At 36.6% G+C, this 11243-nt stretch overlaps 1 protein-coding gene across 1 annotated transcript; it reads right to left on the bottom strand.

Annotated features, from left to right (window-relative positions):
• Window positions 1-1711: 1711 nt before the first annotated feature.
• LOC132160776 (syndecan-4-like) lies at window positions 1712-10686 on the bottom strand. Its single transcript, XM_059570465.1, has 4 exons — window positions 10423-10686; window positions 3875-4036; window positions 3188-3386; window positions 1712-2700 (listed from the first exon to the last, which is right to left on the bottom strand). The coding sequence occupies exons 1-4, from the start codon at window positions 10483-10485 to the stop codon at window positions 2540-2542; spliced, it is 585 nt and encodes a 194-aa protein (XP_059426448.1). The 5' UTR covers window positions 10486-10686; the 3' UTR covers window positions 1712-2539.
• Between the last annotated feature and the right edge of the window lie 557 nt (window positions 10687-11243).

Here is an 11243-nt window from a genome sequence, read left to right as displayed (position 1 = left end):
TTTGGAGTTATGAACAGTGTGACAACTTACCCATGTGACAACTTACCCCGCTCTCCCCTACATTCTGTAAATCATAGCTTCACTAACTCTGCACTTATATATATATATATATATATAAAAAAAACACTATATTCTTGCACTTCTGGTTAGATGCTAACTGCATTTCATTAGCTTTGTACTTGTACCCTGCATAATGACAATAAAGTTGAATCTAATCTAATAGGAGTTTTTGTTAACCGGAAAATTCACGCCTACAGTAGTTAAAAAAATGTAGCGATATTGCCAAATAATATCACAATTTAAATTCAATCATTTTTATTTGAATGTTTTATGCATGTAATTTATTCCTGTGATGCAAAGCTGAATTTTCAGCAGTCGTCGATCTTTAAGAAATCATTCTAATATGCCAATTTGTAACTAAAGAGACATTTCGTATGTCAGTGCTATGCATTATTATCAGTTGTGCTGCTTAGTATTTTCTTCAAGGTTGTAGGATTCTTTAAACACCATCAACAATACCTTCAGTAAACCAATTTTATAATTTTTGAGGCATTGAAATATATTGGGGCCCCCTTGAAGTTCTCTAGAAGGTTCCATCAATCTGGGGAACCACAAAGGTGGCTCATGTATATGCAGTTTTAAAGAACCATAGCAAAAGGACTTTTGCAGAACTCATCCCAAAATATTGTGCACGGAGTCTCCAAAATAACAGATGAACGTCTTTCTTGACAAACAAAACTACAAAACCTCATCTACCTTCCTTCGCTTCTTGCTGATCCTCAATCTCTGAACAAAAGCACAGTTTCCAACTTATCTACTCAGCTCATGTGTAAAACGAAGCATTTCTGATTTCATACACTCTCCTTTTCTATCTAGTTTCAGTGCCTTTCTAAACCATGTGACTAATTCTTAACTTGATTCAGGTGTGCACTGAAGCGGAAGTACTCATTTCCAATGATCCTTAAACATATGTCTTAAGAAATGAAGTGATGCAACATTTGAAGATTTCCATGGACGAAAATGCTCAAGACACCTTTGGTTTTTTGCATGAAATCGCTTTATTTTTTAACAAATCAGAACCTGCATGCAGAAATCAATGATTCATTGACTTCAACATTAGATCAGTGATTTCATCTGGATGTGACCAAACGAAGCAGCAGATTTTTCTCTTTGTTGTTTTACACCATGCTAGAAATGCACAGCTCATTCACGTTCCCCTTAACTAATCCAGAACATCCTTCTACAAAACATAAATAGATTCATCTTTAAAAAAAGTCTAAAAAGGAATAGAAACTCTTCCAAAAAAAAAAAAAAAAAACATCTGTCAAAAAACTAAAAGCCGATGAATTTTCACACTACTGTATATAAAACAAATCGAAAAACCAAAAAAAATAAAATGATCACATGTACAACAGCTGAGAAGGGGGACAATCACCCCCGACCTGTAGGCAGGCAATAAAATATGAGTTAAATTAATACCAAAAAAAAGAAAAAGGAATTAAAGAACATCTACACAAACACTGAAAAAAAGTTAGTTAATAGCATTGGTCATTGTTCTCAAACGTATATGAAAGATATAGATGCAAAGCATCTGCGTTTCACAAACAGGATTTACACCAAAAGCGAATAGCGAGATGAGATATAAGAACAATAAAAAAAAAATATTTTGGCATTTAAATATTTGGTAAATAAAAGGCTGTCAAGAAATGGCTAAGTACCAAGGTTTAAATTTTATTCAAATGGCTATATACAGATCCCTGGATGTACAAAGTCTGTTTGCAGTGAAATGATTCTCAATCAACAACATCGGTACCTGTTAAAGTAGCTTAGCTGACAGTCAAGCAGCACTGTAGTGGATCGAGTCCCTCGTCGCACAAAACCACCACAACAATGACATACAGAAATAAGGAATGTACCATAACACCATGGTTGAAATGAGTATACATTCATATAGCACACCGATTTCAGGTTTTATTCTCACAGAATTTAGTTTCGAACATATACTGCATGCACTCAAATTGCTTCCACCTTGAATCTCTTACTTAGGAAAGAAAAAGTTTTACGGCACACCAATTTAAAAACAAAAGACATCTGATAACGTAAGAGGCTACAGTAACCATCCCTTCTGTAACACCAATTGTGACTGTTTTTCATAACGGCTGCTTCAATGGTCAATCCAAAGCCTTTAACCTTTGATTGGCTCCACTGCACCTTGTAGTGTTTTATTTATAAAAAGAAAAAAAAAAAAAGAAAAAAAAGAAGAAGAATGGACACAATGGGCCACATGGTTAAAGGCAGTAAGTGTGAGAGAACAAAAAGACAAGAACATCTTTTGAATCAAACGGATTTGGCAACAGACGCTATCCCCTCTGAGTCACTTTAAGATTTTAATACAAATGTCCAGTCAGAGTGAATTATTTTCGTGTGAGGTCCTTCAGCGGTTTTTGTGGTACGTGAGGTTGGCGGCGGCCTGTCGGGCCGAGGCACTGTGTGAGCTTATAGTTCAAAAGAGAGAGAAGGTATGTGAGGGTGGGGATGCTCATGCGTAGATTTCTGTGGTAGGAGCTCTCTTGTAGATGGGCGTCTTGCCCAGGTCGTAACTTCCTTCGTCTTTCTTCTTGATGCGGAGAACGAAGTGAACCAGCAGGACGATGAGGACTATGGCAAAGACCAGACCAACTGCTCCACCCGCAATAACGGCTAGAAAACAGAAATAGAAAATGTGAGGGAGGCATAACCTTTACAGGCTGCTGGTGCCTTAATGGACACCAGCAGCCTGCGTGGATTTTCAAAATATACTTACGAATGTTTGAAAATGTCAGCTTTGTTATTGTATTTTCAGTAATTGAAATTAATTACAAATAATTGACTATAAAATTTAAAATTAGAAATGCTGCCTTGGCAGCTAACTGAAATTAGCTAAAGTACTGACATTCAAAATATGAAAACAATTTTTTTTTAAAGCCATGTAGAAATATAAAATAAAAATTAATAAATATGACATGCACTAAACTATGAAAAGCTGTTTTCACCATGGGGTAATAAAAAAAAAAGAAGAAAAAAGAAAGAAAGGTAACTGCATTCTGTGGTGGAAACATAAGTCAGAAATGCGAGAAGTCTAAAAATACTAAAATAACACTGTATATCAAACTATCACTATTGCAAAGAAAACAAACAGTCTCCTCACCTGCAAGCACCTCTGTATTGTTGAAAAAGGAGTCTTCTCCAGCATGTGTCATGAGCACATTCCCGGGCTGGTCATCGTCTGGCATTGATTCTCCACGACGGCCAACCTCATTGAGTTTAACCAGAATATCGTTATTGACAGTTGGCCTCGGTGTATGTGGATCCTTATATTCAGGGATCTGATTATTGAAGTTAATAGTCTGAGAAAGAGAAAATGGTCACAAGAAAGTCAATATAGAAGTTAAATCGATTGCATGTAAAACAAAAATCTGTCATATGAACAACCAATTCAACTGATGTTTCATGAGTTATAAGCATGCATACAAAAAAAATAAAAAATAAAATTCGGATATGAACCATGAATTATTCATTTTAGACCAACGAGTCAGTCTGTGACTCAATCGAGAGTCACTTTGACATTCAATAAAAACAATCTGCTCATAAGAGTCACAGATCAGATGACACTGGCTGCATTGAATATTTGCAGAGGATAAAACGCAACAGAAAGATGTGCTGTCTGTTTAATTGCTGTAATAATATAAAATATAATTTCAATTTAATCAAATTCTTTAAAGAGCATTTCACTTTAAAATGATTCACTTGTTGTAGGCAAAAGCCTCATTAAGAATTCATTATTTTGTTTCCTAACAGGCATCTCAATAGTTGTTACTCAGTTTGTCATATCTACCTTGCTTTCTATGGTCGCATCTTCAAACCCAGAGCCTGAACCATCATCGACATCCTCATCGTCAGCTGGTTTAAAATCAGCAAACTCAAAGTCTCCAGAAGACTCCAGATCCTCATGGGGCGAATTGTTTTTCAGAGGTACCCATGTTTCTGTTTCTCGTACCTAAAAAGAGAAATAATTTACATGAGAAATTTACACTTGGCGCCATTTGTTCCAAGCCAAATCACCAAAGAAAAATATGCAAAATCACTCCTTTGTAATGTAATCCAAAGCTAACATCAGAGATTGAAGGAAGTGACACTATTAAGTAACACAAGAATGACTTTAAGACCTGGTGTAAAACATCTTATATCACTTTAAAAGTTATGCATGTTGCTTTTGTTCTGAGAGCAAACTTGATTTAATTAAAATTAAACAAAGCTGTTAATCACTTGAGCAGAGCCATTTTGCCAATCACTCCCAATGAGTTTTAACAATTAATGATCTAAGCCTATAAGCATAACAGGAGGAAGGAGATAACACTAACATGATTTATGTTTTGTCTGATTTTCCTATTTGTTTCTCTCTCAAGACTCTTAGTCTACGGTTTTCACTGTTACTATGGTTGCAGGACATCAAAACATTCTTAAAAAAAAAGTTCTAAATTCTATTCTGAATGGCACTCAACTGTGATTCACACTATAGTATTGTATTACAATTAATTCAGTCTTAACCTTAAAGCGAGTTGGAGAGGTAAGAGGCAAGTTAGTGCAGGTTTGGCACCATTGTGTAAAACGATGCAAGAATTCATCGGACAGGGGCTGAGGGTCTTTATCGGTCTCGCTCTCCCGCTCGCTGTCAAAAAACAGATTTAAATCAAACCTGACTCACTGAAAAGTTTCACATACCGGGAAAGCAAAAAACATTCATAAGGCACAGGTGCGCACTCATTGCATAACCACCTTAGACAAATTTCAAACACACCTTATGGAGGATTTCAGTAAGGCAACAATGACTTAAAGTTTAATCGCAAATACAACTTTTAAAAAACACATGTAATACTAAAAATGGCTCTAGACACAAAAAGGAGTTTTTTTTTGTTTTTGTTTTTTTAAATGGAGACGGGGGGGGGGCTGCCTGACTCATTTTCCAGGAAAACCAGGATCAAGCAAACGTCACATGAAACTACAAGTCAGTTCTAGCCTGCCCTGTTGTTCGAAGATAATAAAAGAAAAATGGAGAGCAAGAAACAGCCAATGACAGAAACCACAAGAGGGTGTGGGGAGAGAGACCGACATACTTTATGGTTTTCAGCCTTACAGTGCTGTAAAACCCCACTCCAAAATCCCCCTACATTATGAAATACTGAGCTCTGAGGAGAGAGAGAGAAAAAAAAACCTGTCTAAGAAAGTACAGCGGATACCATCTGACTGTGAAGAGGCGTAAAGCAGTGGCTCAATTAAACCAATGCTTAAATTCTCATAAGCAACCATTAACTTCTCAGTAAATATATACAAGCCACTTGAAAGAGCTTATAAAAAAAAAAACACAATCCAAACTTAAAGCTCTAGACTAAGACAGACCACTAAAGAAAGTCCCTCAATTTCTCAGTCGCAAATGATTTTTGGTTTTAATTTCTCAGCAATAACCAAAAAACCCTCACCGGCATTTAAAAGAAACTAAATCAATAGCTACAAAGAATCAGAGTCCATTTAGTTCACCTAAACTGACAATTCTGTCATCATTTACTTGCCCTCACGTCGTTTCCAAACCCGTATGACTTTATTTCTCACAAAAGAAGAAGTTTATCAATGTTCATGCTGCTTTTGGATGGAGACAGGCGCTGTGAGATCCACAAAGGACAAAACGAACAAATAAAGCAGTATGAAAACTGGTGCACAATTGAGCTTGAGCTGAAATATAAATTATTATTCATGTCATTGATTTGCAAATCATATCTGGCATCAGTGACTAGTACAGTAATCAGTCATCCAGATTTGAAATGACATAAGGGTGAGTAAATGAGTAAAAGCTTTATTTTTGAGGGAACTATACCCTCAGGCAACCCTTATGATGGCTGTATCATAAAAAGATGACAAGTATGACTATGGCTCTTATCCTCAAAGTAAGCTGTAATGCCAGGGAGGGAGAAGCCTGTGTAAATGAACCAGCTTAGTAAACCAGGCCCAAGTCAAGACTAGCAAAGCTAGGAGCAAATCCAACCATCTGCTGAAAAATGGTCTGGCATCTGTTCCAGTGAGTCACAATGGGAGAAGCTAAGAGAAGATAACTCAATCTGTGACTCATCCATTACTGTGAAAAACGGTCCATGGTGATCAGGCGATTATTCACTGTTTGAGTTTAAAGGCCAATATTTAAATAACTATGACTGTTTGCAACTTAGTTTTACCAAGCAACTTATGAGTGTGAAAAAGGTCACAGAAAGTCAGAGCATTTCACAGAATGTCTCCTCAAAATGCCTAGATTCAGTCTGGGACTCACTGGTGAACCATTAAAGCTACACTACAGATATTATCTGCTGTTGTGGTTTGAAGATTGTCCTTGTTGTCCTCTCAGGTCACAGCCAATTACAGCCTCAGTCATCTAGACAAATGGTGTCTGTCGCGCTCACCAATCGGATTTCCCAGTGTATTGTGTCATATGATCTCCTCATGAGATACACTCCTCACCCAGGACAGAGTGAATGTCCTACTTTTCACACAAACACACTCGCATGTCAGGAGAACTCCTTCCACCTTTACGGGAACTATTTATAGCAGTGTTTTCCATCTTAAACTCCCAGCTAATTCTCAGCACCAGGGCAGAAAGACTCACCTGCCTGTTAAACAATACGTCATTGTTCAATCACACGCCAAATTCTCACCCCGACACCTGTTCAAAGTCCTGAAACATTTAGTGCATGCGAAGGAAACAGGATTGGACTCTTCCTTCGAAATCTTCAATTTAATCAAACAAAAGGACTATTCAGCCTCATTGTCATCAGCCTCTATTCTCTCGCACAGGAAGTGCGATCACACTTCCTTCTATCTGTTGGTGGCTTTCAATAATGAAGCTTCTCGCCATTAAGTCAAAGACTGTTTAATACTCAATGAGCCATTCTGAATAGCCCAAACAATCAGTATTGTGTAATCTGGACATGAGGAGTTCAAGCTTCCTGAAAACAGACCTTCCCGGCTGGCTAAAACCTAAAGTTAACAAAGACTTGGATTGCATTCTGGGATCAAAAATGAGCCAAATACATGCTTGATGGTTTTCAAGAGATTCACCAATTAACTATATTACACATTTCTAAAGAATACCACCCATATCACACTATTACACCTATGTGCATTCAACAGGAAACAATCACGTTCAAACCCATTTAATATATCCTATGCATAATTACACTTTAATTACTTTTTATAGCAGAAATGAGATTAATACTTACACGCTGCCAAAAAAGGTAAGAAATTTGTAATCATTCAGATTACAAAATTTTGAATGACCATTATTGGATTAATAATGTTTTTATTTATAGAGCACATTTAACAACATAATTTATGCTTAAGTGCTTAACAATAAGAAATATAGTCAATTATCAAATATATTATGGAAGTAAAAATCAAATAAAAATCGAATGAGTCTCAAGACTAGCTTTAAAACCATCCAATAATGGGTTAGGTCCTGAATTATTATTAATATTATTATTAATACTATACATGAAAGGAGCTATAAAAGAGTGTTCTGAACAATTACAAGACATAGGAAAACAACTTGAAAGGTAATCCAGGATATACTGCAAGTTAGCAGTATATCCAGTTATTAAATGTGAAAGACCACCATGTTTGTAGGAAAATCAATGGGGTGGTTAGACTCCAAGATTTCTTCAACTCAAATCTAGAGACCCGAGAAACACCCAGACGGTGTTTATTTGAAGAATGGGTATTTTCAGGAGTACAAACATTTACACACCAAGAAAGACAAAAGAATGGAATTGCCATTGCTTAGGGGGAGGGTGTAGTCCACAAAGAGACTTTACTAAAGACTAGGTAGTAAAGCCAATTCAGATGAGCACATAATCACAAACCTAATTGCTAATATGTTATAATGAGAAAACTATCAATTAGTACTCAAGCACAAATAGAAGCATCAAAGTGCTATCATCCACACCAATAAGCAGAAAAAAGAAAGGGGTCAAATCAAAAAAGAGGAACCATCATTATGAAGGACAGCTGGTGGTTGTTTATTAGCATCTCCAACTAAAGCCTGACTAGCATATGGTTAATGGCTCCACACGCAACGGAACTGGGATGGTGACGGATGTGGTCTGCTAAGTGACTCTAGAACACACAGGATTCCCTTTACATGACCTCAAGATATTCCTTTGGACTTGCAAAACAAGAGCAGACAGCATAAGGCACTGCACTTATTTTCATTAAACAACAGCGTTCACAGGCAGAGTTGCTGTAATAACTAAAATTCTTCTTTCCTCCAAGCAGCAAATAAAACTCTCGCTCAGTGCCAACACTCCAGCCTCAAAAGCAATTTAATAGGCCAGTGGACAGCAATGCAGAAACCATTATTACATCCTGGCAAAAGTATTTATCATGTCCACTGCCTTTCAACAGCCATTCAGTTGAGCTTTGCACCCTAATAACAACTGAACAAATAAATAAAAGCAAACCTATTCATATGCAAATCCCCTCATGCCTAATTCATAACACAATCATTATCAAGACAACTAGCATGGCCATTTCACCTAAAAAAATAAAAATAAATAACAATTCATGTTATCTTTTAAGATAATGATTAAGCTATTAATGTGACAAGATACTTTGTGATAAATCTAAAATAATTTTTCCCCCACTGTTAAATGAAAGATTATTGCAGTATGCTTTATAAGAAAAAGTAAACATACTCACGTTTAATTCAATGTGTTACTTGCCATTTATTTGTAATTATTTGTGATATTTAATAGCAATTCCTGAGAGAATATGGTTTCTATACCAACATTAATAGTGAGAAAGACACAAACTGAGAAAACAAACAAACAAAAGTGTCACATACAGTTATATACAGGATACTAATCCCGAGAGAAAGAAAGAAAAAAAAAAAACTTTGGGAGGTTATCAATAACCTGCCACTTTTTTTTCTCCAACATTCTTTCTAACTAGAGATTACATTTTATATCAGCGAAGGTGGTGGAAGCTACACTCAAATATTCAAATATAACCAACCCCAATGCCAAATCGAGAATATCCACTCATACTTTGCCTATTACTGAGGTTTAAAGTGTCCATGTCATGTTGAGTTTAAGCCACACAAACTTGTCCAGTGGCTAAAGAGGAGAGACCTGGATGAAAGAGGTGGACCATTTAAATCTGCCGAACTGTGTGAAATCCTAAAAGAAGGGCTGGTCAAGGTCAGGAGGGGTCACATTCCTCAGGAAAACGCTAAAGAATGGATAGGGAGGGGGATGAAAGGAACACAGACACTTCTGCATGATTTTGAGGAATGCTGCGGCCTTCTCTGCCTCGAAGGACAAGGCCTTTGGTGTGTGCGAGCTTGTTCTCACATTCCCACCCGAGATTATATCACACCATCCGATGTACTACTAACAGCACAGCTGGTTTACTGTTCTATTACATGTAGATTACACAATATTACACACTATAACCATCGACAGACAAGGCCAAGATGCGATACAAAAGCTGCATCTGTAGGTGTTTAAGTGTAGATAAAGATCGGTGGCAACACCTTTCCAAAGGTCTGTGAGAGAATGGAAGGATTGGGCCCTCAAAATTTGCATTTTGACTTGTGTGAGGGTGTGAGTGTAGCTGACTGACCCAGCAAACACACTGGGTGGCATTTGTCTTCTATTTCAGCTCCAAAGACATCTGCAGCAAGCTATTCTTTTGAGTTATGAAAGAACTGGTCAACACAAAGCTGTGGCATCCCATTCACAGGTGCTCCAGTGGGCGATTCCATAATGAACAGATGAAAAATTAAGGATCATGGACTGAATCCAGCCTAATCAAATAAACTAAAAAAATAAAAAAAAAGCCCTAAAGGCAAAAACTGTCACATGAAAGCTAAATGCTAATCTTGTGTGAGGTTAGTTACCAAACAAATACGCGCAAGACTAGTTTGGTGCCAAAAGCCATAAAACTACTCTCTTAAATACATATCTTACACCCCAACAGAAATATACACGCGGACAAATTGAATATCACAAAACCACAACTAATTGTTCCTTGTCTAATCTTACATTTGAGGTTTATTTGAAGTTCGTGCCCATTGGAAAATTCGACCAAAGAACGAGAAGACTTCTCTACACGTCTGACAATTAAACTAAAGCTGAATTATTAATCTAAAGTGTTAGATTTGTTGAACATATAAATTAGAAGCCTTTGTTGTTTCAACAGGTCAGTTGTCAGGGAGCTAATGTTTTAGCTAGCAAACACCTTTTTTTTCCATCGTTTGTAATTAACGAAAATAATTTTACTCGATTATACCCTTAGAATCATAACTGAATGTAATATTAAAGTTAAAATTCATAAGATACTCACCGATTCAGCGAAAACAGCAGCAGCCGCGGACAAAACCACCAGCATGAGGTAAACTTTCAACATCTTCTCTTCAAAATAAAAAGCTCCGATGCCTTAAGTTGTTATCAGTTTCCGAAGTGAATCACTTCTATAAATCGAAATAAACCGGTCCTGGTTTTGTAAGTCCCTTTTTATGTCGATTCAATGAGATTTATATAGCGTATTTCTTACTCCTATCCTCTGTGTTTGTACGCAGTATTCCTGTGTAACGTTAATGAGTGATCCAGTTTAGTTTTATTTAGAGCCCTGACCGACCTAACCCCGCCCTCTTCGTGTGCAGCCAATCAACACACAGACAAAAGCAGTGACGTGATTTTCGGAAACTCCGAACAAAACAAAGCACACACACAATACATTAGAATCCATCATGACGACGAAGCATGTTGTAAACAAAAATTTTACGTTGATTAGAATAAGTTTTTTTGACTATATAAAACAATTGTTTTAAGATTTATCTCTTATAAATACAAAATCCTCCGTTCTCTGACAATTACATGTGGTTGACGAACTTAATATCCGTCCTTAAATTATAAAATTATGGAATAATGACTGTTTGAGGAAGTTTTAGGAAGAATAATTAGGAAAGCGAGACGCTCGTGGAAAGTTCAATGACGTAAACTTCCAGGTTTTTTTCAGAGTAGGCTACTTTTTGATTGTTCTTCCCTTTTCCCTTAAGCGTTCTGCAAAAACCGAAAACCACAATGATATTTAAGATGCTATTGCTGATAAAAAGAGTTTTATTTTCTGTTCTTCTTTTTTTCTTCTTCTCTAGGCTACTGACA

Source organism: Carassius carassius, chromosome 17 (assembly GCF_963082965.1).
Source record: "Carassius carassius chromosome 17, fCarCar2.1, whole genome shotgun sequence".
Classification (NCBI taxonomy): domain Eukaryota; kingdom Metazoa; phylum Chordata; class Actinopteri; order Cypriniformes; family Cyprinidae; genus Carassius; species Carassius carassius.
This window is presented reverse-complemented; position numbering and strand designations above follow the sequence as displayed.